Genomic DNA, 23,860 nt, shown 5'->3' on the forward strand with positions numbered 1-23,860 from the left:
AGTTTTTTTTAAGATCTGAAGGATACCTACTCATATTCATGTCTGTTTAATTTCTCTTTTACCTTTATTTTAATCTATAGTTGTTATAAGATGGGCTCAATATCAGTCCATTTCCATCCAGCTCTGTCAGCTTCCCAATCTTTCCATCATCTTGTTTATTTATTGCTAGAGGGAGGTAGGAGCAGTCAGGCAACATAACCTTTTGTGGAACCTTTTTAAATTTTTAAAATATCTTCTATTAAAATATACTTCAGTCACTATATTAAATGCCAAAAAATACTTTATTTTTAAATTTTTTGTCAGAATATTACCCCAATATACCCCAATGTACTTTGTCACCAAATTAAAATAATCAAGTTATGAAATCCTTTAAAAAGACTGGTATGATTATCTACTAACAAATGCATTTTGTGTTATTAACTGTTTAGCGTCTCTAATTATATACATTTACAATTTGGTTTGGGGGGTTTTCTTTGTGTGTTTGTTTTTTTTTAAGAACTTCAGAGTATCTCAAAATATCTTAGCTTTACATCCAAAGATACCATTTTTTCTTCTCCCTCCTACTTCTTTCCAACCAGTGTATTATTCTCCATTACTTGGACTCAGTGCTTTCAGGAAACATCTCATACCGTTTTTTATTTGGGATCATCTCTTTTAAACAAAAGGGTAACAGTTACTGAAAGTAGTCTTCACTGGGAATGTATTTAACAATTTTAGCAGTCAACAATGATTAACCTATATTGCTTACTTGATAAGCTGATGATTATAGTCATTACTAGGGACAGTTATTTCATCTCAGTTATCTACTGCTAATGGTGATCACTAAAGTACATTACCTGGTTGTCTTTTACCTAGCACTAAACAATCTAGTTGGATTGTGGTTAGGATCCTCAGCTTCTGTAAGTTTGAGAGAAAATAACTATTTCTAAGCGTAATTTGTGGCATAGTTTATGAATTCCTAAGTTGAGGAATTCTCGATGTGTTTTCTGTAAAGTAGATTGTGATATTTAATAATCTTTGATGATACTGCTGTGGACATTTATTTTGGTTCATTTGAACAGTTTTATAAAATATCTTCCTGAAAATTTTCAGTTTCTATAAAGACTTTAGTATCAGTGATAATGTTAGGAAATGTTTAGAGAATATTTGTTATAGAAGTTTGTAAAATATGTACCTAGCTGGGATTTTGTGTGTGTGTGTGTGTGTGTGTGTGTGTGTGTGTGCGCGCGCCTAGCTGTTGTTGAGAGTGATTTTAGAGAAATATTTTGAAAACTTGTGCCTGTGATTTCCATTTGTAGAAATTTTGGTCCAAATTATACTTAGTTGATAGTTGACATTAATATCAATTTACAGAGATGCATGAAATAGAAACTTTTTCATAAAAATTAATTAAAGTTTGCTGGAGGTATACTCTTTCCTCTCCATTCCATAGCTCAAGTCAGCCCCAAAACATAGCTTCTGTAAGGTTCTTCCATCTGTAAAAATGGCTATATTATTGACAGATGAGGAGAAAATATTAATTCTAGAAATAGAAAATATTAATTCTGAGACAGACTCCTATTTATGAAGAAATAATCTTTACTCTTACATATTGAATTCCCTTTTATTCTAAAGAAAATTAAGCTGTTCATTACAAGGGTTTGTTACAGATACTAAGATACTGAATACCTACTTAATATTTTAATATAAATAAAAATTTTTGAAATATGGATTCCCTTCTGTGCCCACAAAAAAATAGCGCTTTCTGGCTTCTAATGTGCCAACTTGAGAAAATTCTCTTTTAAACCAACTATAAATTATAGTACAGAGAGCACTGGGATAAAAACCTTGAATAAGTCTTAATCTTTCAAGTTTGGTTCATTTACTTTTAAAATGGAGAAATCAATTTCCTTCTTATATTATGCAGTTATGAGGACCAAAATGAGTATTGATATAGTAAAAGCTAAAGTCTCTTCAATTTTTTTTGTATAGAGGAATGTAGTCATTCAATTTTTAATTGAATTTATCCAACAAAGAAATTTTTGAAAATACATTTTGATTTATATATACTTTATATTTAATGTATATTTGAAGATACTGCTACCACAATTTATTTTTCTCACTGTGTATACATATCAAGGAAAGAATCATTTGATCTTCACCTTCTACTTTTCTATATTGAGTAGTAAATTATCTTTAAAGTAATAAACTTTTTAGAAAGCATGTTGTTTTTAATAGTTCTTCTTCATTGTAATTTAATAACCGAACATTGATGAAATCTGTGGTGCTGGTATCAATATCAAAACTGCAGTGTTTAAAACTGAATTTTTCTTAAAATCTGTTCTTTTTCCTTCTTTATTTATGATAGTGTCCTTTTCAGTTCCTACAAACCAATTCCTTGGTATTTTGTCTTCATTCACTTTATAGTGACCTAAATGGTACAGAATATAACTATATAGTGACTATACTTTTAGGGTAGGTGGCACTTTGTTCCATTTTGCATAAAATATGATGTGATAACTATCAGTCAGTAAACTTTTTCTGGAAGGACCAGATAGTAAATATTTTAGACTTTGCAGGTCAATTATCTCTAACGTTGTAATGTGAAAGCAGCCATAGACAATATCTAAACAAGTGGTGTATGGCTGTATTCCAGTAAAAGTTTATTTATAAAAATAGATAATAGGGAAAATTTGATCTTGTAGCCTGTATTTGCTGAGCCTGATAGTGATATAAAATTGAAATTTTACACGGTGAATGTGATAACTAGATTGTTTATTCTGTAGCAGGTGAGACCTAAAATTTGCATTCCCCACTGCCATCTGAGTACGTTTATGTGCATGTAAAAAGATAGATGTAGATAGAATTTTTCTTCAATATTTCTAACTGTAGTATGAAATTAGCCGAATATATGTTATCAGGACATTTAATATTCCTGAGTACTTATCTTTATGTAATGGAGGATATTACATAATAAATATATAATAATTAAGTGTATATAAACTTAAATTGCCTTTAAAATATTTTAAATTTGTCACATTACTAATTTTCTATACCTATCTTTTTCCTTTGTGGGTACACTTCTCTAATTATCAATATAGAACGACTAAGAACTGCCTTTACAATTTCAAAACAGCTTTTCATCTGGAAAAATTTCTTGGAAGATGACAAATGTATTCTAATCATGACACTAAGCATTCAACATTCCTAACACTGTGCTAGATGCTGCAAACACAACACAGTTAGGACCATATCGAGCTTAAGGAAGAGGGTGCTGGGTGAGTACAAAGGAATAGGGGGATCAGGTATGTTTTTAACACAAGAATAGAGGGAAAAAACAAAAACCATGGCAAGTATAGGGAACTTAAACATTTGACTAATGCTTAGTGTACAGTGGAGAAGAAGTAAGATAAGACTAGATGGGTTAAAATTAAACATGATTTTATAACATTGGTGCCAAAAAAGTATCAGAAAAGATGCCATTCCTAGCTTTGTTAAAAAATGATTTTCTAGGCCGGGCGCGGTGGCTCACGCCTGTAATCCTAGCACTCTGGGAGGCCGAGGTGGGCGGATTGTTTGAGCTCAGGAGTTCGAGACCAGCCTGAGCAAGAGCGAGACCCCATCTCTACTAAAAATAGAAAGAAATTATATGGACAGCTAAAAATATATAGAAAAAATTAGCCGGGCATGGTGGTGCATGCCTGTAGTCCCAGCTACTCGGGAGGCTGAGACAGGAGGATTGCTTGAGCCCAGGAGTTTGAGGTTGCTGTGAGCTAGGCTGACGCCACGGCACTCACTCTAGCCTGGGCAACAGAGTGAGACTCTGTCTCAAAAAAAAAAAAATGATTTTCTAGAATGTGATAAAATAGATGTTACTAAAATTGTCTACACATTCAGCATGTTATAATAATAGTCAATTGAATAGCTGGTAAGATAATTTAATACTTGCTCAGATTGATTAAAATTCTTAAAGGTAGTACAGATATCAACACATGGGGTTTATTGTCCTTGATTTTATATTTTATGGTTTCTGTGTGATCTTAGCATGTTAAATAGTTGCTAGTATATTGACCTAAACCTTTTTTCCCCAAAGTGGAATGTGGTAGGTATGGTAGCTCTACCACCTTTCAAAAATTGTTAAATACATGGCACCTACTTATGTTCTCCCATACCTTTCTCATACATATATCAAATAGTTTTTAGAAGATTTCCCTTCTAATGTCTCCCCCCTCCAGTTCATCCCACGAATTACTACTAGAGTAACATTTCTAAAGCACATTCCAGTTATATCACTCCTATTGCCAAGAAGACTTTGCACATCTGAACCTTACCTACCTTTACAGGTTTAACTACTTTTTCTCCCTATTTGATATCTTGCTATGTCCAGGGAAGACTACTCAAACTTACCCAGAATGCTCTAAAACTATGTACTGCCAACTCCTACTTCTTTGCTCCTGTCCTCACTCCTCCACTGCTCTTGCCTCATCCCACCTCATCTCTGTTGAGAATCCACCATCTTCAAGAAACATCTAATCCCTCACAAATATCATTGACCTTTTTCTTATTTCCCTAAAATATAACTTGTATTTCTTAAGGGAAATTCATGTCTCAGTATAGATTATAGTTAGTGTATTTACATTCACTTACTTTCACTACAGTTACAGACACCTTTTACATAGATGCAACATCATATATTTATCATTTTGCATTCTGTCTTTGTACCAGCAATATTCCTAATTGTCCTTTAATGTGATCTACTAGTGCGTTACCCAATTGTTGGACATTTTAAGCTTACAATAGATAAAACTGGTCTAAACATTTTTCTACATAGAGCTTTTTTTGTTTTGTTGAATAAATTTCCTTGGGATAAATTTCCAAAAATGGTATAAACGGGTTAAAGATTCTGAACACCATTTGTTGTGTCTTATATTTTTTCTATACTTTTAGCAGAGTCTTGGTTTACATATTCCAGCAAATTACAAGCAGACCTACAGAACTCAGAAGCAAATCCTGAATCATTTAATATGGTCTTAGAGTAGCCTTATGTATCAGAGTAGCCTTATGTATCCCAGTTAACTTCTAAAGGCATTGCCATGTACAGCATAGTGGAAAACTTGATCTTTTCAATAATGACTATGAATCAAGAAGTTGTCTTGTTAAAAAAAGAGAGATGGGTATAGTGCTTTTTAAAAAGATTTACATCAAAAATAATTAAAAGAAATTCTGAATAATCTAAGGTTTTATTTTAACAGGGCTTCAAAAATGTAACATTAGCAACTTTTATATCAGAATTACAGATGTAGATAATTAAGCTCTCTGATATAAGGTAGCCAATATTCTATCAAGTTATGAGTAAAATAAGTTTGACTAGTTTTAAATATATTATTCATATTATTATTTATCTTTCATTCAGCCTGTAGCTTAAGAAACATTGGGCTGAGCACACACTTAGATTAACGTAGAAAGAACCTTTCAATCTGAATTGATACTCCTATTTTGAGAGAGGTAGCAACTATAGTTTAAAGGACTTTCAAACTTTTTTTGATTGTGACCTAAGGTAAGAAATAATTTGAATGTATGTTGTGTCCTAATACGCACATACAATCACATACTAACAATACCTACCCTTAGCACAGGCAAAACACTGACATTTTCTTTTGTGTTCTCTTTTAACACAACTGCTGGTCAAGACCCACAAAACTGATTTCATAACTTGCTTATGAGTCATAAGCTACAACTTGACAAATACTGGCTAAAATTAAAAAGGAGACTTCCCATTTGTTAGGTTATCATGATTTTTTTAGTTTCAGGAGTATTTCTCAGAGGCCATCCGAAAGAGAGAATAGCTGTAGATTTGACCCTTGCCACCCTTTCCTCACCCACAGATGAATGACCGTTTGCTAGGCTTCCATTTTTTAATTTTTTAAAAAAAAAATTTGTAAGCCTGAACAAGCATTATTAGGCTTCCAGCCAGTGTCTGGGATCTCTGCCTCATTACCAAAATTAAGGCAACTTTGTGCCAGATTATTTCATCATGCATCACTTCAGGTTACCATGAACCATCACATAAAATGTAAACCCCTCTAATTGTTTATTGTCTGACTGACGCTCTTGTGATGTGGTCTAACTGATCCTCTCTGTTCACTTAAATTAAGATCTTGCCCCCTCAGTTATAAATAGGTCCCCTTGTTATTACCCTGATAACTATTAACATCTATTGTAGAGGCGGTGGCATTTCATTCCACTCATTTTTACTCAACCTATGAGCCTTAGTGCCATAAAGTGGTATTTCCTTTCTCCTAGTTTTCTATTGCTCTTTCCAAATAATTGTTCAGGCACACGTCAAAGTTCTTCCTCTGAGGCCAGTATTTTGTGACCACAAATCTTTTATTCACCAATCTTCCATTTACCTACAGTCACTGAGAATTTTTGTCCCTAGTGCACAGTCTTCAGTTTTGCCATCGGGTTAGATGCCGTGGAGTCCCTGTGGAACATTCAGTGTTCTGATTTCATAGTTTAAGCCCACACTTTTTCCATTTCTCTTCAGGTTGCCTCCCTTTGTTTCTGCCTCTCAAATATGACTGTTTTTTTCAGGGTTCTATCATCAGTAGTTCATACTTTTTAGATGAGTTCCCTATCAGTGGCTTATAAAGGTAGTTGGTTTGCATTTAGGAACCATGTGTACCGAAAAATATGTGTCTTCAAACAGTATTAGCTCACTTAGGGTCATTAGAGGGACAGATTCACAACCTACATTATTGAGTTTTTCTTTTTTTCTTTTTGTCCCTGCTTACCTTTAATTGAAGTTAAAAGACCCATTTGATCCTATTTCTGTGTTGTATAAGTAGATTAGTGGAAGAATTGTCACTGACCTGTTACATTGTATCTACCCAAGATTTTTTTATGATTTATAAAATTTGAAGATTTATGTGAAGTTCTTAGTTTTGTTTCTGGACATGACTAGTTTCCATTGACTGAAGCTTCAGTGTCAAAGGATTTATTAATTGAGCTGATTGATTTTAATCTCAGGGTTGTTTTACTGTTTAAAAAAACAAAACAAAATGCATTGTTATCAAATCATTGTTTCTTTGAAATTTTAAGTCTTCTGATGACTTCTGATCTTAATTATCTAGAAAATATGCTAGTACAAAGGATTTATGCTAGAAATCCGAGATTGCTAAAATGTGTCATATCTATGAGTAAATGTGTTCCTTAGCTTTATTAAAGCCAGAATGTTGAGGTGGACCGTATTTACTGAAATACACGTACAAAAGCTGAAAATGTAGTAGTATCTCACAAAATTGTGATTTAATGGTATTATCTGTCAAGCCACTAACATAAAATGTTATGGTAATTCTGACACCTGATTTAAGGAATAATATAGTTGGGACAAAAGAAATGAGAAAGGTAATCATAAAGCACTAGCAAAACTTTAGATTTTAAGAACAAATGACTTGGCAAACAACAATAATCCCAAAAATGATCAGTCCCTGAATTATATCATCATATATAAAGAAAAAGCAAGACATCATCTTTGTATTTAATGGATTATTTCCTAATTTAGGGAAAAGAATGTGACCAGATAAGTTATATGGATAATTTTACTCACATAAAATGATTTATTCTACAGGAACTGAGTTGTCTGGATCCTTGATGACATATTAAAGATCCTGAGCCCAAGTATGGGAAAGTCGAGCATTTTGTTTCTTATCCTTTCTAATCAAAGGACTTGGCTGATCCAATTTATAAAGTATTTCATAAAAAGGAAGAAAAAATGTGATTAATTCAGAAAATGCATAAACCTGTGGAATAGACAATTCTGTTCCCAAAATGAAACAGGGTTCACTTTTGGAGGACAGTATATTGAGAGACATTAACCATTGATGGATTTTTAAAAATTAATAGTTGGGTCTTCTTCAGAAATAAAACATTTAGTCTTTGAATTATAGTGCTTTAACTTTGAAAGCTGTACAGAGAGGTTCAAATGATCTAGAAAATACTAGAGCTCTTAAATTTGGTAGTATTCTCATTGATGAAGGTAATAAGAGAGGATAAACTACTGTGAGTAAATGGTACCTGCTTTATAAAAGACACAGGTTGTCCATGTTTGGTTATTGTAAGGAATTTTTATAAAAAGAGAGAGAAAGAAGAGAGTAGCGTCCTTGCTCTGGGGACATAATAACCATTGTAGAAAGAGTACAAGTACCAGTACATATTTAAACCTTTGACTATTATTTTTTTTTGTTTTTTTGTTTGTTTTGAGACAGGTTCTCACTCTGTTGCCCAGTCTATATTTATCTGCAGGATAATATTAATTCTGGGTTATTAGTATCAAATCAGTATGTCTTTGTGATGTGAATTCAGTCTAAGCAGAATAATCAGTTAGGTAAATTGGCTTTTTAAAAAATCCCACGAAGGGCTAAACTGGCCAAATTCTTTGGGTTATCCATATTTTCAAACCCCAAAAGATTGTAATGTTTTAAGTGTTACAAAAAATTAGTTCTCATTTTTAAAGATTTTGGAATTGTCTTCATTTGTCTATAAAATATAGCAATGCAGGAGCTATATAGGAAGTACGTTAGTAAATGAGCATAAGAAATTGTGAACCATAGAGTTAAGTACTCAGAAAGCATTTATTGACCATCTGTATAAATATACTTAATATTTAGGTCATCTGGAAAAGGGAAGATGTATGCTAGAAAACATGATCCTCCATCAAAAAACCACATATATAGTTAGAGGTGTTCTAAGCATTAAAGACTTATAAATGAAATGCAACATGTGTTCAGCCTGGGGCTGAAGATAATGACAATGCAAAGCTAAAATTGATCTACCTCTGCCAGTATTCTTTAAAATGGCACTCACTGATAACATTTAGTTAAGAAAGCCAATACAAAGAAAAGTTACATGATTTGAAAATTACACAGATCTAAGTTAAACTCAATGAGTCAGGATTCTCAGCAGTGAAGTCTTTGGAATCTTACCAGTAGTCACCAGTATTGCATGTTTGTTGGGTAAAATTGTTGCTATGCCTGTCCTTAGAAGAACAGAAGGCTGAAAGTCACTGAGATAATTCCTTCATGATTTGAATAAAAGCTTCAGGAGAATAAAAAAGAATTATTATTCCATTAAGATTAATATTTTGTATTCTGTATTTTTAGTTATTGTATATTCTTGAGGCTGTGAAATATGTTTTAATTGATACCTACTTCTTTTTGTCATGATTTATTTTTATTCTTTACACGAGTATTATTATCATTATAAAAGATATAATGGATAGTCAATGTTATAAAGGATAGTGTTAATGTTGATTATAAGTTACTAATATAACCTGCTATAAACCACTAAGGTACTCTTTGCTCCCAATTCATAAAATTTATCAGGTAAGACATCATTTTTATTCTCACTCAAAGATTTACATTGGTAACTAAAGTAAGTTAAAATTGTCATCTTTAGTAGTCATCAGGGGCAAATTATCTTGAATAAATAGTTTTTGCTACTTCTAATTTATTTTTAAATTGTCAAGAAGATAAATATTAACAATTTATTTCTTCATAGAAACTGTGTGTATATTTGTGTGTATGTGTGTATAGGATGAGATAGTATGATGTTAATGGCTCTTATTGTAATATGTTTATTTTTATCCTGTCTTTACTCTTTCATGAGAAGATATGAAGTTATTTTGTAACATTTGAATTTACCATTTTTAGTTATAGAGATTTATATGTTAAAATATTTGTGGTCTATATATCCTACCTTACAAGTTTCTGTGTTCTTCAGTTAAATGTGTATATTGGTTTGTCTGTTTGAAGAAATGCTCCATAATGCTAAAGGCATTACCATACTTCTCAAATAGGCAGTGATGATAGGTAAAAGCATACATAAAGCTCTTATCCCAGCCACCATACACAACTGCCAAGATCATAGAGGAAGAGAAGGAGGGGTGGTAAGTGTCCTCCAACTCTTCTCATTTATACTGAGGAGTAACATTAGTTTCAAACTCTACCGGTCTGCTCCAGACCTGTACGAAACAAATTTGGGCACTACCAAGAATGTGAGATGTACCTCTAACCACAAAGCCACTTGGTAATGTCAGTGGATCCCTAGTTTGAGAAAGTTTTTGGTCAGTGCCGACAAATGAAGGTATTATATAAAAAACTGATATTATAACTACCCTTTATTATGGTAATACGTGTCATATTTTTAAAGTTGTTATATAACTATATATACATACATATGTATATACACACATATATAAATTGTATTATTAGTTAGGGTTGAGTATTATAGTTGTGACATAATAGTGTTTTGTTAAAAATGTGACTTAGAAAACATAAATACTAATATCTTGTTTTTACTGTGCTAATTTAGTTAAAATTTTCCTTTTATCTTCAGATTTAAATTTTTTTTTTACCTTTCATTAATAGGTAGTATAGATCAATCAGTGTTAAAAGAATTACCCCCTGAACTCCTGGCAGAAATTGAATCCACCATGCCACTTTGTGAACGTGTGAAAATGAACAAACGCAAGCGTAGCACAGTTAATGAAAAGCCAAAATATGCTGAAATCAGTTCAGATGAAGATAATGATAGTGATGAAGCTTTTGAATGTAAGTATCACATAACTTTATTATTTTAGAATTTAAAATCAGATTTATGTATTTGTCTCATTCATAATTTGGGGGGTTAGCAAGAGCACAGTGACCTTAATTCTTAATACAGTATAGCAAGTTTTTTTATTTGTACTTTAAAAATGTATGAAAGATGAGATCGGTTGGCACCAAGAAAAAAACTTTAAATGAGCTATAATTAGTGTTTAAAAACACAAGTGTGTTTCTGTATGCATTTAGCAAACATTTATTGAGCTCCTACTATATGCTAGGCACTAAGAATAAAAATACAAATAAGATATGGCCCCTGTCTTCAAAGAGCCTTCAGTCTAATGGGGGAAATATGTAAATAAACAATTGTGGTACAGTGAGAAAGGTACAGTGATAACAGTCAATCCAGGGTGCTATGGGAACACATTGGATTGGCATCAAAATCAGAGTGGGGGTTCAGGGAGTGCTTACTGGAAGAGGTGACACTTGAGTTGAGTTTTGAAGGACACGTAGGAGATAGCCAGATGAAGAAATATTTAAAACCATACTATCACTAAATTATGAATGGATTAGCCACATTGCAGATTATCTGTGTGGTTTGGACCTGGCTTCTCCTTTTTGCCCAGCTATGTCCTGGAATTCCTCCCTTGTTTCACTGTTTTCCAGAGCTGGCTTCTTCACTACACAGCTACCTCTCTACAACACTGTGATCACCTGTCTTTGCACTAGACTTGCTATACCTCGCCTGTCTTCCTACTGGTCCACTGAAAAAGTTCTTCTCTTTTATCCCTATCTTCCTTCTTCTGGAGCAAGAGAATTGAGCCTAGCCAAGAGGGGTCAGCAACCTTGTTTGACTTAAACGGCATTCAGTGGAAACAGACTATGGGAGATCTTCACTTGTGTGCCAACTGACTTAGACATAATGACCAAAAGAAGTGGGAAGACCACCAGTGTGTTCTACCTTTTCCACCTAGTGTCCATAGATTGAGGTGTGACAAGCAAGGGCAGGAAGGACAGATGCATGCTGCCATTTTTAAATGTATATTGCTGATGGAAGCCCTTCACCTCCTCCAAAGTCAATGTTCATTTACTCTGATCTTTTTAAAATTGTGAGCTCTTGAGCAATGAGCAGTAGATTATGAATACTGAACAGATCTGAACAAAGTTTTAAAACTGAAATAAAATATACAACAAAGTTAATTGACATTTAATTATATGTATAAGTGTTATAATTTGTATTATCATGAGATGTGTTTACATGCAGTATATTAAAATGGCTAAAGTTAATTTTTTTATTATAAGCAAACATTTTGGTCATATGGGGACATGGTGAGCTCTGGAAAGTGAGAGGAGAAAGGAAATATGGTGGCCTAGAAACTTATTCCCCTTTACATACATGCCTCACTACTCTCCCTCTCTCGCCCTAATATATCACCCATTTCTAGAACAGCTGAGAAAGAGGAGTCCCTGAATTAGAGTTTGATTTCAAATAACACTTCAAAGCCAGTTGATTGATAGTGGCTACCTGCATTGCTAAGTTGATGAAACTTCTGAAGCTACCTCACAGTTAAGTAGAAAGGATAACATAATCAGAAATGTCCACCAAGTGTAAAATAGTGGAGAGTAGTTTGCCGTCAGTGTAGCCACTGTTCTTTAGCTTGCTTTCTATTATGAGAGATATTGTCTCATCTTTTGGGGGCTCATAGCTTCATCTTATAGTCATGGATCCAGTTGTAGATATGCCCAAGTATATTGAAAGCTAGTGTTACTTATTTAGAGAACCTGAACTTCAAGAGGGGTTCCTGGGGGAAAAAAAGTTTCTCTAGAAGGTTTTTTAAGAGATATCAGAGTAGCTTCCTGTTTTTCTGGGGTTTTTTTCTTTTCTCTTTTCTTTTCTTTATTCTTTTTTCTTTTCTTTTTTAAGCCACCCTAGGATATTACTAGGTTTATTTCTATACAACTAGCTATAGAAAATTGGACACTGAGGCCACTGATTTGAGTGGTGAAAGAAGTCCAATCGGTTGTTGATAAACAACCAAATTGTCATATTGCAGCAAAAACAATGTGGAAAACATGTAGCACAGTACAAAATGTAAAAGTATGATGAGAGCATGAGTTAGAAACATGATTCTTTGAGAGAGAGAGAGACTTTCTGAAACTTAAGGTTTTACTGCAGTTTAATCAAATTGGTTCCCTAAAATCTAAAACCAAGGAAATAGTTTTATTGAAGGATAGGAGAAAGGACTGAAGGGTAACTTTGAAAGTTGGGACACACAGATTTGGATGGCCATAGCACAAATATAAGGTCACTGGGTGCCCAGGGAGGATGAAGAAGGAGGCACGTAAGAAGCTAAAGAGAGATATAGGTGAAATTTGGAAAGGGAGGGTAGAGAACACCCAAGTCATATTTTATATACCTCTCTGTTGAGTTTCTTCCCCTCCCCTGCATCTTCAGGATAATAAGGGAAACGGAGAAAGAACAAATTAGCCACAAAAAGTTGGGACCCTAATAACCTCTTTGCAACACATGGTGTGTCACAGAGGTTGGGTTTTTTTCGTAATTTGCCATCCCATTTTTATTCAAATTGCCTAAAGTTTGGTAAATGTGAAATAAAATCTCCAAGGCTTATGGACAATTACCACCAATACAGTATATTCTATGTAATTGTGAACAACTGTAAGATTTTTCAAGCATTTTCTACTCAGGATAAATGCTTGAAATGGATTTTTTAGGAAATTAATTAAAATGCAAAAGGACTAAAGTAGGTCACATTTGAGGTTGTAAAATACTACTTTGTGAACTAATTTGCTTATTAGCTGTCATCCCTTGTATTTGGTAGGAATATCAATACTTGTGAAAAAAACATTTAGTGAATACTATACAAAAATGACGTGTTTCTCTGTCACACAAATACACACACACACATACTCTCTACTTACGTTCGTACGTGAGCAAGCCTAATGTACTAGGACATACCCTAATCATAAAAGGGGAAAAGTCCTACCTCTCCTCACATACTTCATAACCAAATTTATGCTGAATTGTGAAGAAAACCATTGAAGATTTAAATATGTCCATTTATATTTGTCCTTTATATGAATTGTCTTGCTATGCCAAACCTGTGACCACAAACAAGAGTGAACAAAATGACTTTTTTCTGCCGTGTTGTCCATAGATTGGATAGAAGGGTCCAGAAGTAGTATCCAACTAGATTTTTGAAAAGGAATGGATAGATAGGGCCGCACGCAAGGGTGAGATTAGCCAGGGTATAGACATTTATTAGCCACACGAGGACAATGGCACGAGTGTAGAACAGAGTGCATGGGCCAGAGGTTGGTATCCTTAAATCTCACCCAAGTAGAGGATGTAAGCAAGACATTTGTCTTGAGTATTTTTGTATGTATCACAGTTAGGGATTCAGAAAAGAAGCCAGTCATTAGGAGGCCAGGGAGTCAAACAACAGCCTAGAAAATTTATCATTGTCAGCAACAAGTGGTCACCTACTACAATAACCAGTATATGATTTTAAAGTAGGACGCATCAGTTCTGTACCCTGGTTTTAACTTGGTGATGTCTACACCCTAGAGCAGGTATGGTAAATATTTGTCACTTGCACTGCCCTCCAGCTCTTACTGCAGACATTTTCTAATCAGTCTTTCTTGCTGAACTATGATGCTTTCTTGGGGCTCAGAATTATTTTCAACATAATGCTCTAGGCAGCTATTACCAGTTGGTCATAGTTGATGTGTCAGATGAAATCTGTTTGCCAGGTCTGCCTAGAGGCTCCTGTCAGTACTGGTGATTTTAGCAGAATGCTTAGACCTCTGGAAGGATGGGGAAAAGATTGAAGGTAACATGTAAACATGCTTATGTAGTGTGTGTAAACTTAGAAGTTTTTTTTCTTGGGTTTAAGCAAGCCTGTTGTTGGAGAACTGAATTCAATTATGTGAGTATTTACAACTATACAGGTTTATTCTGTCTCTGTAGGCTTGTGATGTTAGGTCGTCAGGGTTTACGGTATTTATTGCTAATTATGGGTTTAACTTAGCTATTAATTGATGGTATACATGGTTACTCATATTCTGTAACACTTTCTCAAAAGGTGACTTTTCCTCCAAACCCTTCTACCCATCAGTAATCTAAATGCTTTAAGGTGGTTCTGTTTTTCATCCAAATTCTAAATAAAGTTTGTTTTACAAGCGATAATCTTGAGGTTTAGATTTAACCTTTACTGACTTGCTGAATGCCTTTTATTGAAATGAGCACCGTAGATTTATTCCAAGAACCTTCCTATCTGTATTTATTAGCAAATTAAGTTCATGTAAAAATCTTTAACTCCAGATAAATCATGCTAAAATTAGTGATACTCTTTTTGTACCATAATTTAAACTTCTGGATAGACAAAATTGCTCATAATTTTCTAGACCCATGGAATAAAGATATTTTTCCCCATGTGGTTCATTTGTAAAGTACATTTTAATAGTCTTTTTAAATGAGGTAAATTATTTGTCATGGGGATTTGCTTCTAGCCTCTAGGAAACGACATAAAAAAGATGATGATAAAGCTTGGGAATATGAAGAGCGTGACAGAAGAAGCTCTGGGGATCATAGGAGAAGTGGCCACGCTCATGAAGGAAGAAGGAGTTCGGGTGGTGGTCGTTATCGAAACCGAAGTCCATCAGATTCTGACATGGAAGATTATTCTCCTCCTCCCAGCCTTAGTGAGGGTAATTTATCAGTGTCAACAGATTTCTTACATAAACCAATTTAAATTTAGGGCTTTAACTTGAAAAATATTTTATATCTTTTTATGAGTTAAGAACTAATTTTTAATCAACAAAAGTATATCTTTAGTTTGGATTTGCAGTGGTTATTGTTTAAGTATTTAATTAATGTTCAGGAAGAAATGAAAAAACAAAAATGGCAGTATTTTAAGTTGTCATTTCTGCATATCAGTATTTCTTTTTGTTCATTTTAGTTGCTAGAAAAATGAAGAAAAAAGAAAAACAGAAGAAAAGGAAAGCTTATGAACCAAAACTAACACCTGAGGGTAACATTTTAGTTTATTTAATTTGTCTTTATTCATAGTCTTCAGCTTCACTTGTCTACTTGGAATGTGAACATAATAAATTATTTTTTCTCTCTTGCAGAAATGATGGACTCTTCAACTTTTAAGAGATTCACAGCCTCAATTGAGAATATTTTGGATAATTTGGAAGATATGGATTTTACTGCGTTTGGTAAAATCAATTTAAAATGTATTTGTTTACCGATACTTTATGAGTCTAGCTTTCTGCTATTTACTCTAGAGCTGCGGTCCCCAACCCCTGGGCCATGGATTGGTACCAATTGGTGGCCTAGGAACCAGGCCACACAGCAGGAGGTGAGCGGGGTGAGCAAGTGATGCTTCATCTGTATTTATTGCCACTTCCCATCGCTCGCATCACTGCATAAGCATGGCCTGCCATCAGATCAGCAGCAACGTTAGATTCTCATAGACACACGAACCCTACTGTAAACTGGGCATGTGAGGCATCTGGGTTGCACACTCCTTATGAGAATCTTACGCCTGGTGATCTGAAGGCAGTGATGCTAGTGCTGGGGAGCAGCTGCAAATACAGATTATCATTAGCAGAGAGGTTTGACTACACCATAAATGCAGTGCACTAGAATCATCCTGAAACCGCCCCTAACCCCTACTCCTGGTCTGTGGAAAAATCATCTTTGATGAAACCAGTTCCTGGTGCCAAAAAGGCTGGGGACCGCTGCTTTAGTGGATGCAGAGGCATGATCTGTGCTATCAAGAAACTTGAAGTCTAGTTGCAGGGTCTTATCTATTCCATGTTATCTAGAAACTAAAAACTTCAGTACTAAATTAGTTAAGTGTTGGTAGTGTCTTAAGAATCCTGAGTACAGTTCCCACTGTAGGTTAGAGTAATTAAGGAAGTCTTTATGCAAGTGAAGCTTGAGTAGATCCTATAATGAAGGTACTGATAGGAGCAAAGATACAGAAATAGGGATCCATTCATCTGTTCATTTATTTTGGTGGCTAATATTTGTTGAATACTTACTATGTACAAGTAGTATGTTAAGTACTAGAGGTACAAAATAAGTAAGACCCTAGCCCCTGACTTAGGGAATACAGACTCTAATATGGAAAACAAAATAATAAACCAATTAGAATACAGAAGGATTAATGTTATATTCATACATTACTTTTACAATAATATATAAAGATTATATCTATAAATATAAAAATATGTTTATAAAAACACTACTTATAATGTGTTTTTTACTCTCAATAATCTTTTGCCAGCTTCAGCTGGTAAAATCACTAACACCTAATTTATACAAAAGTTATATGGATGGCATACATTAATTTTGGTATAAGGCCATTTATTTGAGAATGCCTTAAGGGGTATATTGCTCTTTATTTTGAAAGTATTTGTTGGGTATGAGTTTCATCTTTTTTAAAACTTTTCAATTCTGTGCTGAGAAATTGTCTTCTGTATCATTTAGGGTCCTAAAAGGAAGGCAGATGGCACTATCAAATTAGGATAATTTGAAGAGGAGTTATTTACAAAGAGACTATTACAATGGTAGGGGCATAATAGTGCCAGAACTCAGGGTTAACAGCCATGAAGCTGTTACCACCCCTATACCCAAAAGAATATGGGTAAAGGGAAGTCACCAGAACTTACTCAGTGGGGAAAAAATGTAGAGCTTTGAAAGAAGTGGTACCTTTTGGTCAGAGGACAGAGCCATCTTGAGGAGACCTTGTAAAGAGTCAGGGATAAAAATACCCTGACCTCACTCTCCTTCTCTTTGATCTTCTGACAGGGCACCCTACTGGCTGAACCCAAACAGACGCCAGAGGGCATTGGGAGACTGTTGATGTAGTCCATATAGATCAGCATCCTGAGGCAGAAAGCATGGTTGAGAAGGGTCAACAGTATATCCAAAGTGGTAAAGACAAGATATCTATCTCGTCTTCCCATCTTAGTCAGAAATCTAATTTTAATTCCTGTCTTCTTTCCCTTCAGGGTTTATTTGAGGTTTACAGATGCCTTTTAAGTTGTTATTTATTTAGCTTGTTTATATCTGTTTTTGTGTCCAACAATTATATTAAAAAATTAAGCTTGTCATTTTGAGCTGTTTGGTTTATCTAAACTATGTTTATGTTTGTTTGGTTTTTCAGGTGATGATGATGAAATCCCTCAGGAACTGCTCTTAGGAAAACATCAGCTTAATGAACTTGGCAGTGAATCTGCTAAAATTAAAGCAATGGGTATAATGGATAAGGTATCTCACTTAAGTAAAATTTAGTTTAAGGTTTTCGGGGTAAATTATGAAGTAAAATAATTATGAAAAAATTCATGGTTGCCTTCAGAAAGTCTAAATGAATTATTTCTTCTTTTTAAAAAAGTTGAATAAAAGAAATATTCTGCAAATTATTCTAAAGAGAGTTATATTACTACATTGGAAGAGGCATGGGCCTTGATTTTTTTTCAGTTTTCTTTTTCATTTTCTCAAATATTTAGATTAAATGTAGAAATACATTAAATTTTTCTTTGACATTTGTTTTAGTCATTTAGGGTCGTGAAAAAGGTAAAGGTATAATTTCAACATTACTTACCTATGCTATAAAATGTTGCAGTTTTTAAATTAATTGTTAATAAATGTGTGGCCTCAATTGCTGTAGGGTTTATGATAGCTTTTGTGAGCTGTCTTTCCTATGAGCTCTCTGTTACTAAGAAGTAGTCTCATTGCACTAATGGAATAGCAGAATATTTTTTCATTGAAAACTTCAGACAGTAGTGGCAGCATCAAGAGGTGGCTTCCCATAATCTGTATCAGCTACCACCCACCTCCTAAACTACTGCATGGTTGCTATGCAAATGCAATTTCAAGACAATTCCCTTCTCCTCCTTTTCTAACCAGGGTCCCTCTTGTATAGAATCATCTACTCGGAGTCTTAAGTTTCCTGGTCTATAATGTAGACATAATGACTTGTTCTTTAAGAATAATAAAAGAATTAATAAAAGATTATGTTTATCTGTGGAATTAATTCTAAACCATTTAAGCCTGTTTATTTAGTTTTTTTCAATTTTACAATTTTAAAGTAGCCTAACCTAGAAAATATTTTGGTGTTTTTACAAACTTAAAATATAATCAATTATTCATTTTTTTATTTGTTTCAATATTGCCTATATTCCAAGTAATGAATGTGCCATGAATTTGATTTTTAAAGACAGACGTATCTCATACTAAACCAAGGATTAATGTGCTTTTAATTCACATTGATATTACAGTGTACAGTTAGGAATATATTGATTTATGTATGGAAATATATCAACATTTTTCTGAGGTCCCAGTGCCAATCTTAGGTATTTATTTTATAAGTTCCATAATTACATGTAGCTAATATTTCTAACTATTTCAAAAGGCAAATTTGCCAAGTATTTTCAAAGTGTGGGAGTTTTGTCAAAAGTCTCAGCAAGTAATTTTAATCTGTTCTGAAATGATTTCAAGCAATCTTTGGGGGAACTGGCTTCTTCTATCCAGCCTGAGTAATGAAATTGGACTTAATGTCAGTTGCTCTCTTGATCTCCCATTTGGCTCTTCTGACCTATTTGGTCGAGTGTCCTAACTGCATGCTAGGAGTCTAAAAGAACTATTCAATCATGAGAATATAAGTAACGGTTGCATCCTGACAGAACCTTCAAATGGACTACTAAATTTTTAAACAGAGAAAGCATCCTTTGTAAGATACAAAATAGGAGACATTTAAAAATAATAATAGATTTCTACTAAATAGAGCAATGCTATCTCACATTCATAACTTTTATCATTCACAATTTCATGCTTCTGTTATTCAAAATGCTATTTTAGATTTTAAGTAACTACTGAATAACACTGTAGTGTGAAAGCCATGTGATAATGTTTAAATCAACAAATGAAGTCTTTCCTGTGTGTGTGTTCATATGCATGCATGTTCAGTGTCACTGCCACAAGGGCAGAGGACCAGGTATAGAATAAACTGTCTTATTTAGATATATGGTAAGAGTAGAGTTAGTAATATGCATATGTGCCTATTTTGTGTTTCCTTGTCTTTCAGAAACAAGGGATTAATTCTTTACATAATTCAGATTTGAATAGAGGTTCTAAGTGGGAAAGTTTTCTTTTTTCACTCTTTCAGAAGGTGGTAATGTTACCTCTTCCATAGGTCAAACAGACTAATTGTACAGAGTGTTTCTTTGAATAATTTATAACTCTTACTAGTGATTAATAAAAGAATTTATGTTGTCATTTTAGCTTTCAACTGACAAAACTGTGAAAGTCCTAAATATCTTGGAAAAGAATATTCAGGATGGGTCAAAGCTTTCCACTTTGTTAAATCATGTAAGTTTAAGATCCATATTGTTAATTTTATTCTTAATATTGTTAAGCTGTACAGTAGTCCTCCTTTATCCCAGGTTTCATTTTCCATGGTGTCAGTTACCTAAAGTCAACCACAATCCAAAAATAGGTAAGTACAGTACGGTAAGATATTTTGAGAGAGAGTGAGAGAGAGATACCACATTCACATAATGTTTATTACAGTTTTATTTATTTATTTATTTATTTTTGAGACAGAGTCTCGCTCTGTTGCCCGGGCTAAAGTGAGTGCCGTGGTATAGGCCTAGCTCACAGCAACCTCAAACTCTTAGGCTTAAGCGATCCTCCTGCTTTAGCCTCCCAAGTGGCTGGGACTACAGGTGCTCGCCAGCACACCCAGCTAATTTTTTTTCTTTTCTATTTTTAATTGTCTGGCTGATTTTCTCCATTTTTAGTAGAGATGAGGTCTCACTCTTGCTCAGGCTGGTCTAAAACTCCTGATCTCAAGGGATCCTCCTGCCTCGGCCTCTCATTACAGTATATTGTTATACTTGTTCTATTTTATTATTGGTTGTTGATCTCTTCCTGTGCCTAATTAATACATTAAACTTTATCTTAGGGGTATGTATATATAAGAGAAAATATGGTACATACAGGATTCAGTACTATCCAGGGTTTTGGGCATCCAATGGGAATCTTGGAATGTCTCCCTTGTGGATAAGTGGGGACTACTATGAAATTTTTCATAAGCAATTTTGATTTATAGGGAAAATTCTACATTTCATTAATTTGAACTGGTTACCGCAATTTACTAATTACATTCATTAGCATTGTCAAAAGAATTTCGCTTTTAGTAATTCAAAATTAATGTTATGCATTGTCAATCTGTAGCTTTGATATAAAGTAAGAGTGATAAAGATAGATGTAAATTTATTTAATTTAAAGGAGTATTCTTTAATCTTAGTGTATGTTCTTCTTTGTGCAAGTGTATGAGTGTGTTTACCAATTTTTTTCATTTATGATATAATGGTAGATAATAAGTCTTTTTGTTACCATTCCTGGAGAATTAGTTAGAAACCTTATTATGATTTCGTAATGTATACTAATCCTTGATTAGTGTACATTAATCCTTATATACCAATTTTATATCTACCTCAAAGGGTTGTTGAAAGGATTAAATGGGTGTCTGGCACGTTGTAACTTCTCAATAAGTGTCAACTGCAACTGTTACTATATTTTAATATGTTTATATCAAAAGCAGTAGCAACATGATTGTAATGGTTTATGAATTGACTAAAGTAAATTTCCTGGGATTTGCCTTCCTAGCATTGTAGCTGACTTTATAAATTACACATGCATTCAAATTGATCTTGATATCTCTAACATTAATGAATGCAAACATTAATGCTTATAGCCATTTAATGTGAGACAAGAATTTGGAGAAGTTTTGAGTTAATGAATTTTCTTTATTTTAAAAGCCCAATTATAAAGGTAGTATGTTTATTGTAGAAAATTTGCAAAACACAAATCCATGTTCTCATCCAGCAATAACCACTTTTAACACTTTTGATAATATATTTCCATTCTTGTATATACATGCATACTACATATATTTAATATGAATACTGGATTTTATTTTATCTCACAAGGGAAGTGTTCTTGGTGTTTGCAAAAGCCACAGGATTACTAAGTGATCTCATGGAATAAAATATGTAGAAAAATAATCTCAGATGGTAGTTATCTGGATTGTTAAATATGTCTATTTTTTTAATGCCTTCATTTTTAGCTACTTGTTGAATAACAGAAACAAAGAGCTTAGAGAAACCTAAAGTGTAAGTCTACTCCATCGTTAGTCTACAAGTTACTTAAGTGCTTTGCCAAGAAATTGTGGTACACATCATCAAGAATTTGGAGTTCTAGAGAGCTAGAGTTCTTAGTGAAATTATTTTTATTCCTAAAAACCTTAGCAATAAAATCTTAGATTTGGCTAAAGTACACAAAAGATAAAGGAACTGTAACTTTGTTATAGTAGAGTCATCTAGTGGTGAATTGAGGAGATAGCATATATCATGGTTGTAGACATTGAAACAAAAATGTTGCTTAAAGTAGTATTTGTATTTCTGCTTTATTCTGGATAGTCTTTAAAGAATGTACGCACGTAAAAGCACTCTTCTCTACCAGTAAAAATCAAATATATCATAATTTTTATTCATACTTTAAACCTATAAATGTGTTTACTTCCATGTCATTAACAATGTGCTGTTTTATAGAATAACGATACTGAAGAAGAAGAAAGGTTATGGAGAGACCTTATTATGGAGAGAGTTACAAAATCAGCAGATGCCTGTCTTACAACTATCAACATTATGACATCCCCTAACATGCCAAAAGCTGTATACATTGAGGATGTAATTGAAAGAGTTATACAGTACACTAAATTTCATTTGCAGAATACACTTTATCCTCAGTATGATCCTGTTTATAGATTAGATCCTCATGGAGGTTAGTTTGCCCTTTTATATTTATAGTCTTTAGTACAGTATGAAAATCATCTATTGTAAATTTTTTTCTGTGTTGGATAAGTCAGAATACGGTGACTTTAAAATGGCACCAAAATATTTTAGTCATGTAAATTGTAATAAACATTGATTTTGATTGTGGATTTGACTTGACTATAGAGCTTTTAGATAATACAGTACTTTTTCAATTATTATTTCTTTAGCAACTATTTATGTATAATAGAAATTATTTTTACTGGTCAGGGAAAATCCCAGATAATATTAGCTTCTGGTTCCATTTATCACTTTCCCCTAATTTTAACATAATAGTTATCTGCAAAATGGATTAATTAAAGAATACTCTTTCTCTTATTCATAACCTTTTAAGTGAGCAAAGAAATAGTTAACATATACACATTTGAAGAGAGGAAAGCCAAACTCAGGTTAATGAATAATTTATACTTGATTATAATAATAATCAGGTTAATTTAAAGGAAAATATAACATTACTATCCTGGTCCAATGGAAAAAAATAGAAATCAAGATAAAGTAATATTTTAGATAAAAGAATTTAATAGCTGCTGAAATGTACCACAGATTATCTGTTATAATAGAATATCCCTAGAGAATAATTTTCTCTTAATAAGCTTTATCTGCCAGGTTGTATTTTTATGTGGCCAAAAAAAATTATCTTCTCTTAATTGAGAAAACAGTTTTAGTATTATTTATTGAGAATTAGTAAAAGTTGTTCTTTTCCTTGTCTTAAATTTGTTTCATTTTAGGAGGCTTGTTAAGTTCAAAGGCAAAACGGGCTAAATGTTCTACCCATAAGCAGAGAGTAATAGTAATGCTTTATAACAAAGTTTGTGACATCGTTAGTAGCTTATCAGAATTGCTAGAGATACAACTTCTTACAGACACAACAATTCTTCAGGTAAGTTTTATGGAAGCATTGTATGTATTTCTAGAACAAATGATTTAAGAATAGTTTGATTGAGTCCGATTGAGTCTAGTATAACCTTGCTCACTCAGTAATAATACCAGCACTATGTTAATTTTTCCTGTTCAGAGTATATTGCATCTCAACTTAAGAAATGAAAGTTCAGGAAGTTTTAAAAAACATTTTGGGAAGAGGACAGATGAATGTAGTGTAAATTTCAAACTTTGAATTTTTTACAAGTTATTTCTTTTGTATTGTGAATAAGAAATATTGAATTTATAGAGTATTTTCATCCAGGATAACAAAATGCTTTTTGTTTCTTTATATTCCTGTGACATTTATAAATTCAAATGGCAGAGATTAGAGAAATGGCAGCTATGAAGCAAGGTACCTGATATATGTGTTAATATGGTTCAAGATGAAGGGGTACAGAGATAGGAATAGATGCTGATCAGGTAGGGGA

At 33.3% G+C, this 23,860-nt stretch overlaps 1 protein-coding gene across 1 annotated transcript in view; it reads left to right on the forward strand.

Annotated features, from left to right (window-relative positions):
• Nucleotides 1-23,860, forward strand: part of NIPBL (NIPBL cohesin loading factor) — a 184,513-nt gene that overhangs the window by 109,995 nt on the left and 50,658 nt on the right. Inside the window, exons 11-18 of the mRNA XM_069492818.1 lie at nt 10,407-10,589; nt 15,111-15,308; nt 15,560-15,631; nt 15,732-15,821; nt 17,780-17,883; nt 19,897-19,983; nt 22,230-22,461; nt 23,240-23,391. Of these exons, the coding sequence (XP_069348919.1) occupies nt 10,407-10,589; nt 15,111-15,308; nt 15,560-15,631; nt 15,732-15,821; nt 17,780-17,883; nt 19,897-19,983; nt 22,230-22,461; nt 23,240-23,391 (1,118 nt within the window). The remainder of the gene's footprint in view (nt 1-10,406; nt 10,590-15,110; nt 15,309-15,559; nt 15,632-15,731; nt 15,822-17,779; nt 17,884-19,896; nt 19,984-22,229; nt 22,462-23,239; nt 23,392-23,860) is intronic.

Source organism: Eulemur rufifrons, chromosome 17, assembly GCF_041146395.1.
Source record: "Eulemur rufifrons isolate Redbay chromosome 17, OSU_ERuf_1, whole genome shotgun sequence".
NCBI lineage: Eukaryota > Metazoa > Chordata > Mammalia > Primates > Lemuridae > Eulemur > Eulemur rufifrons.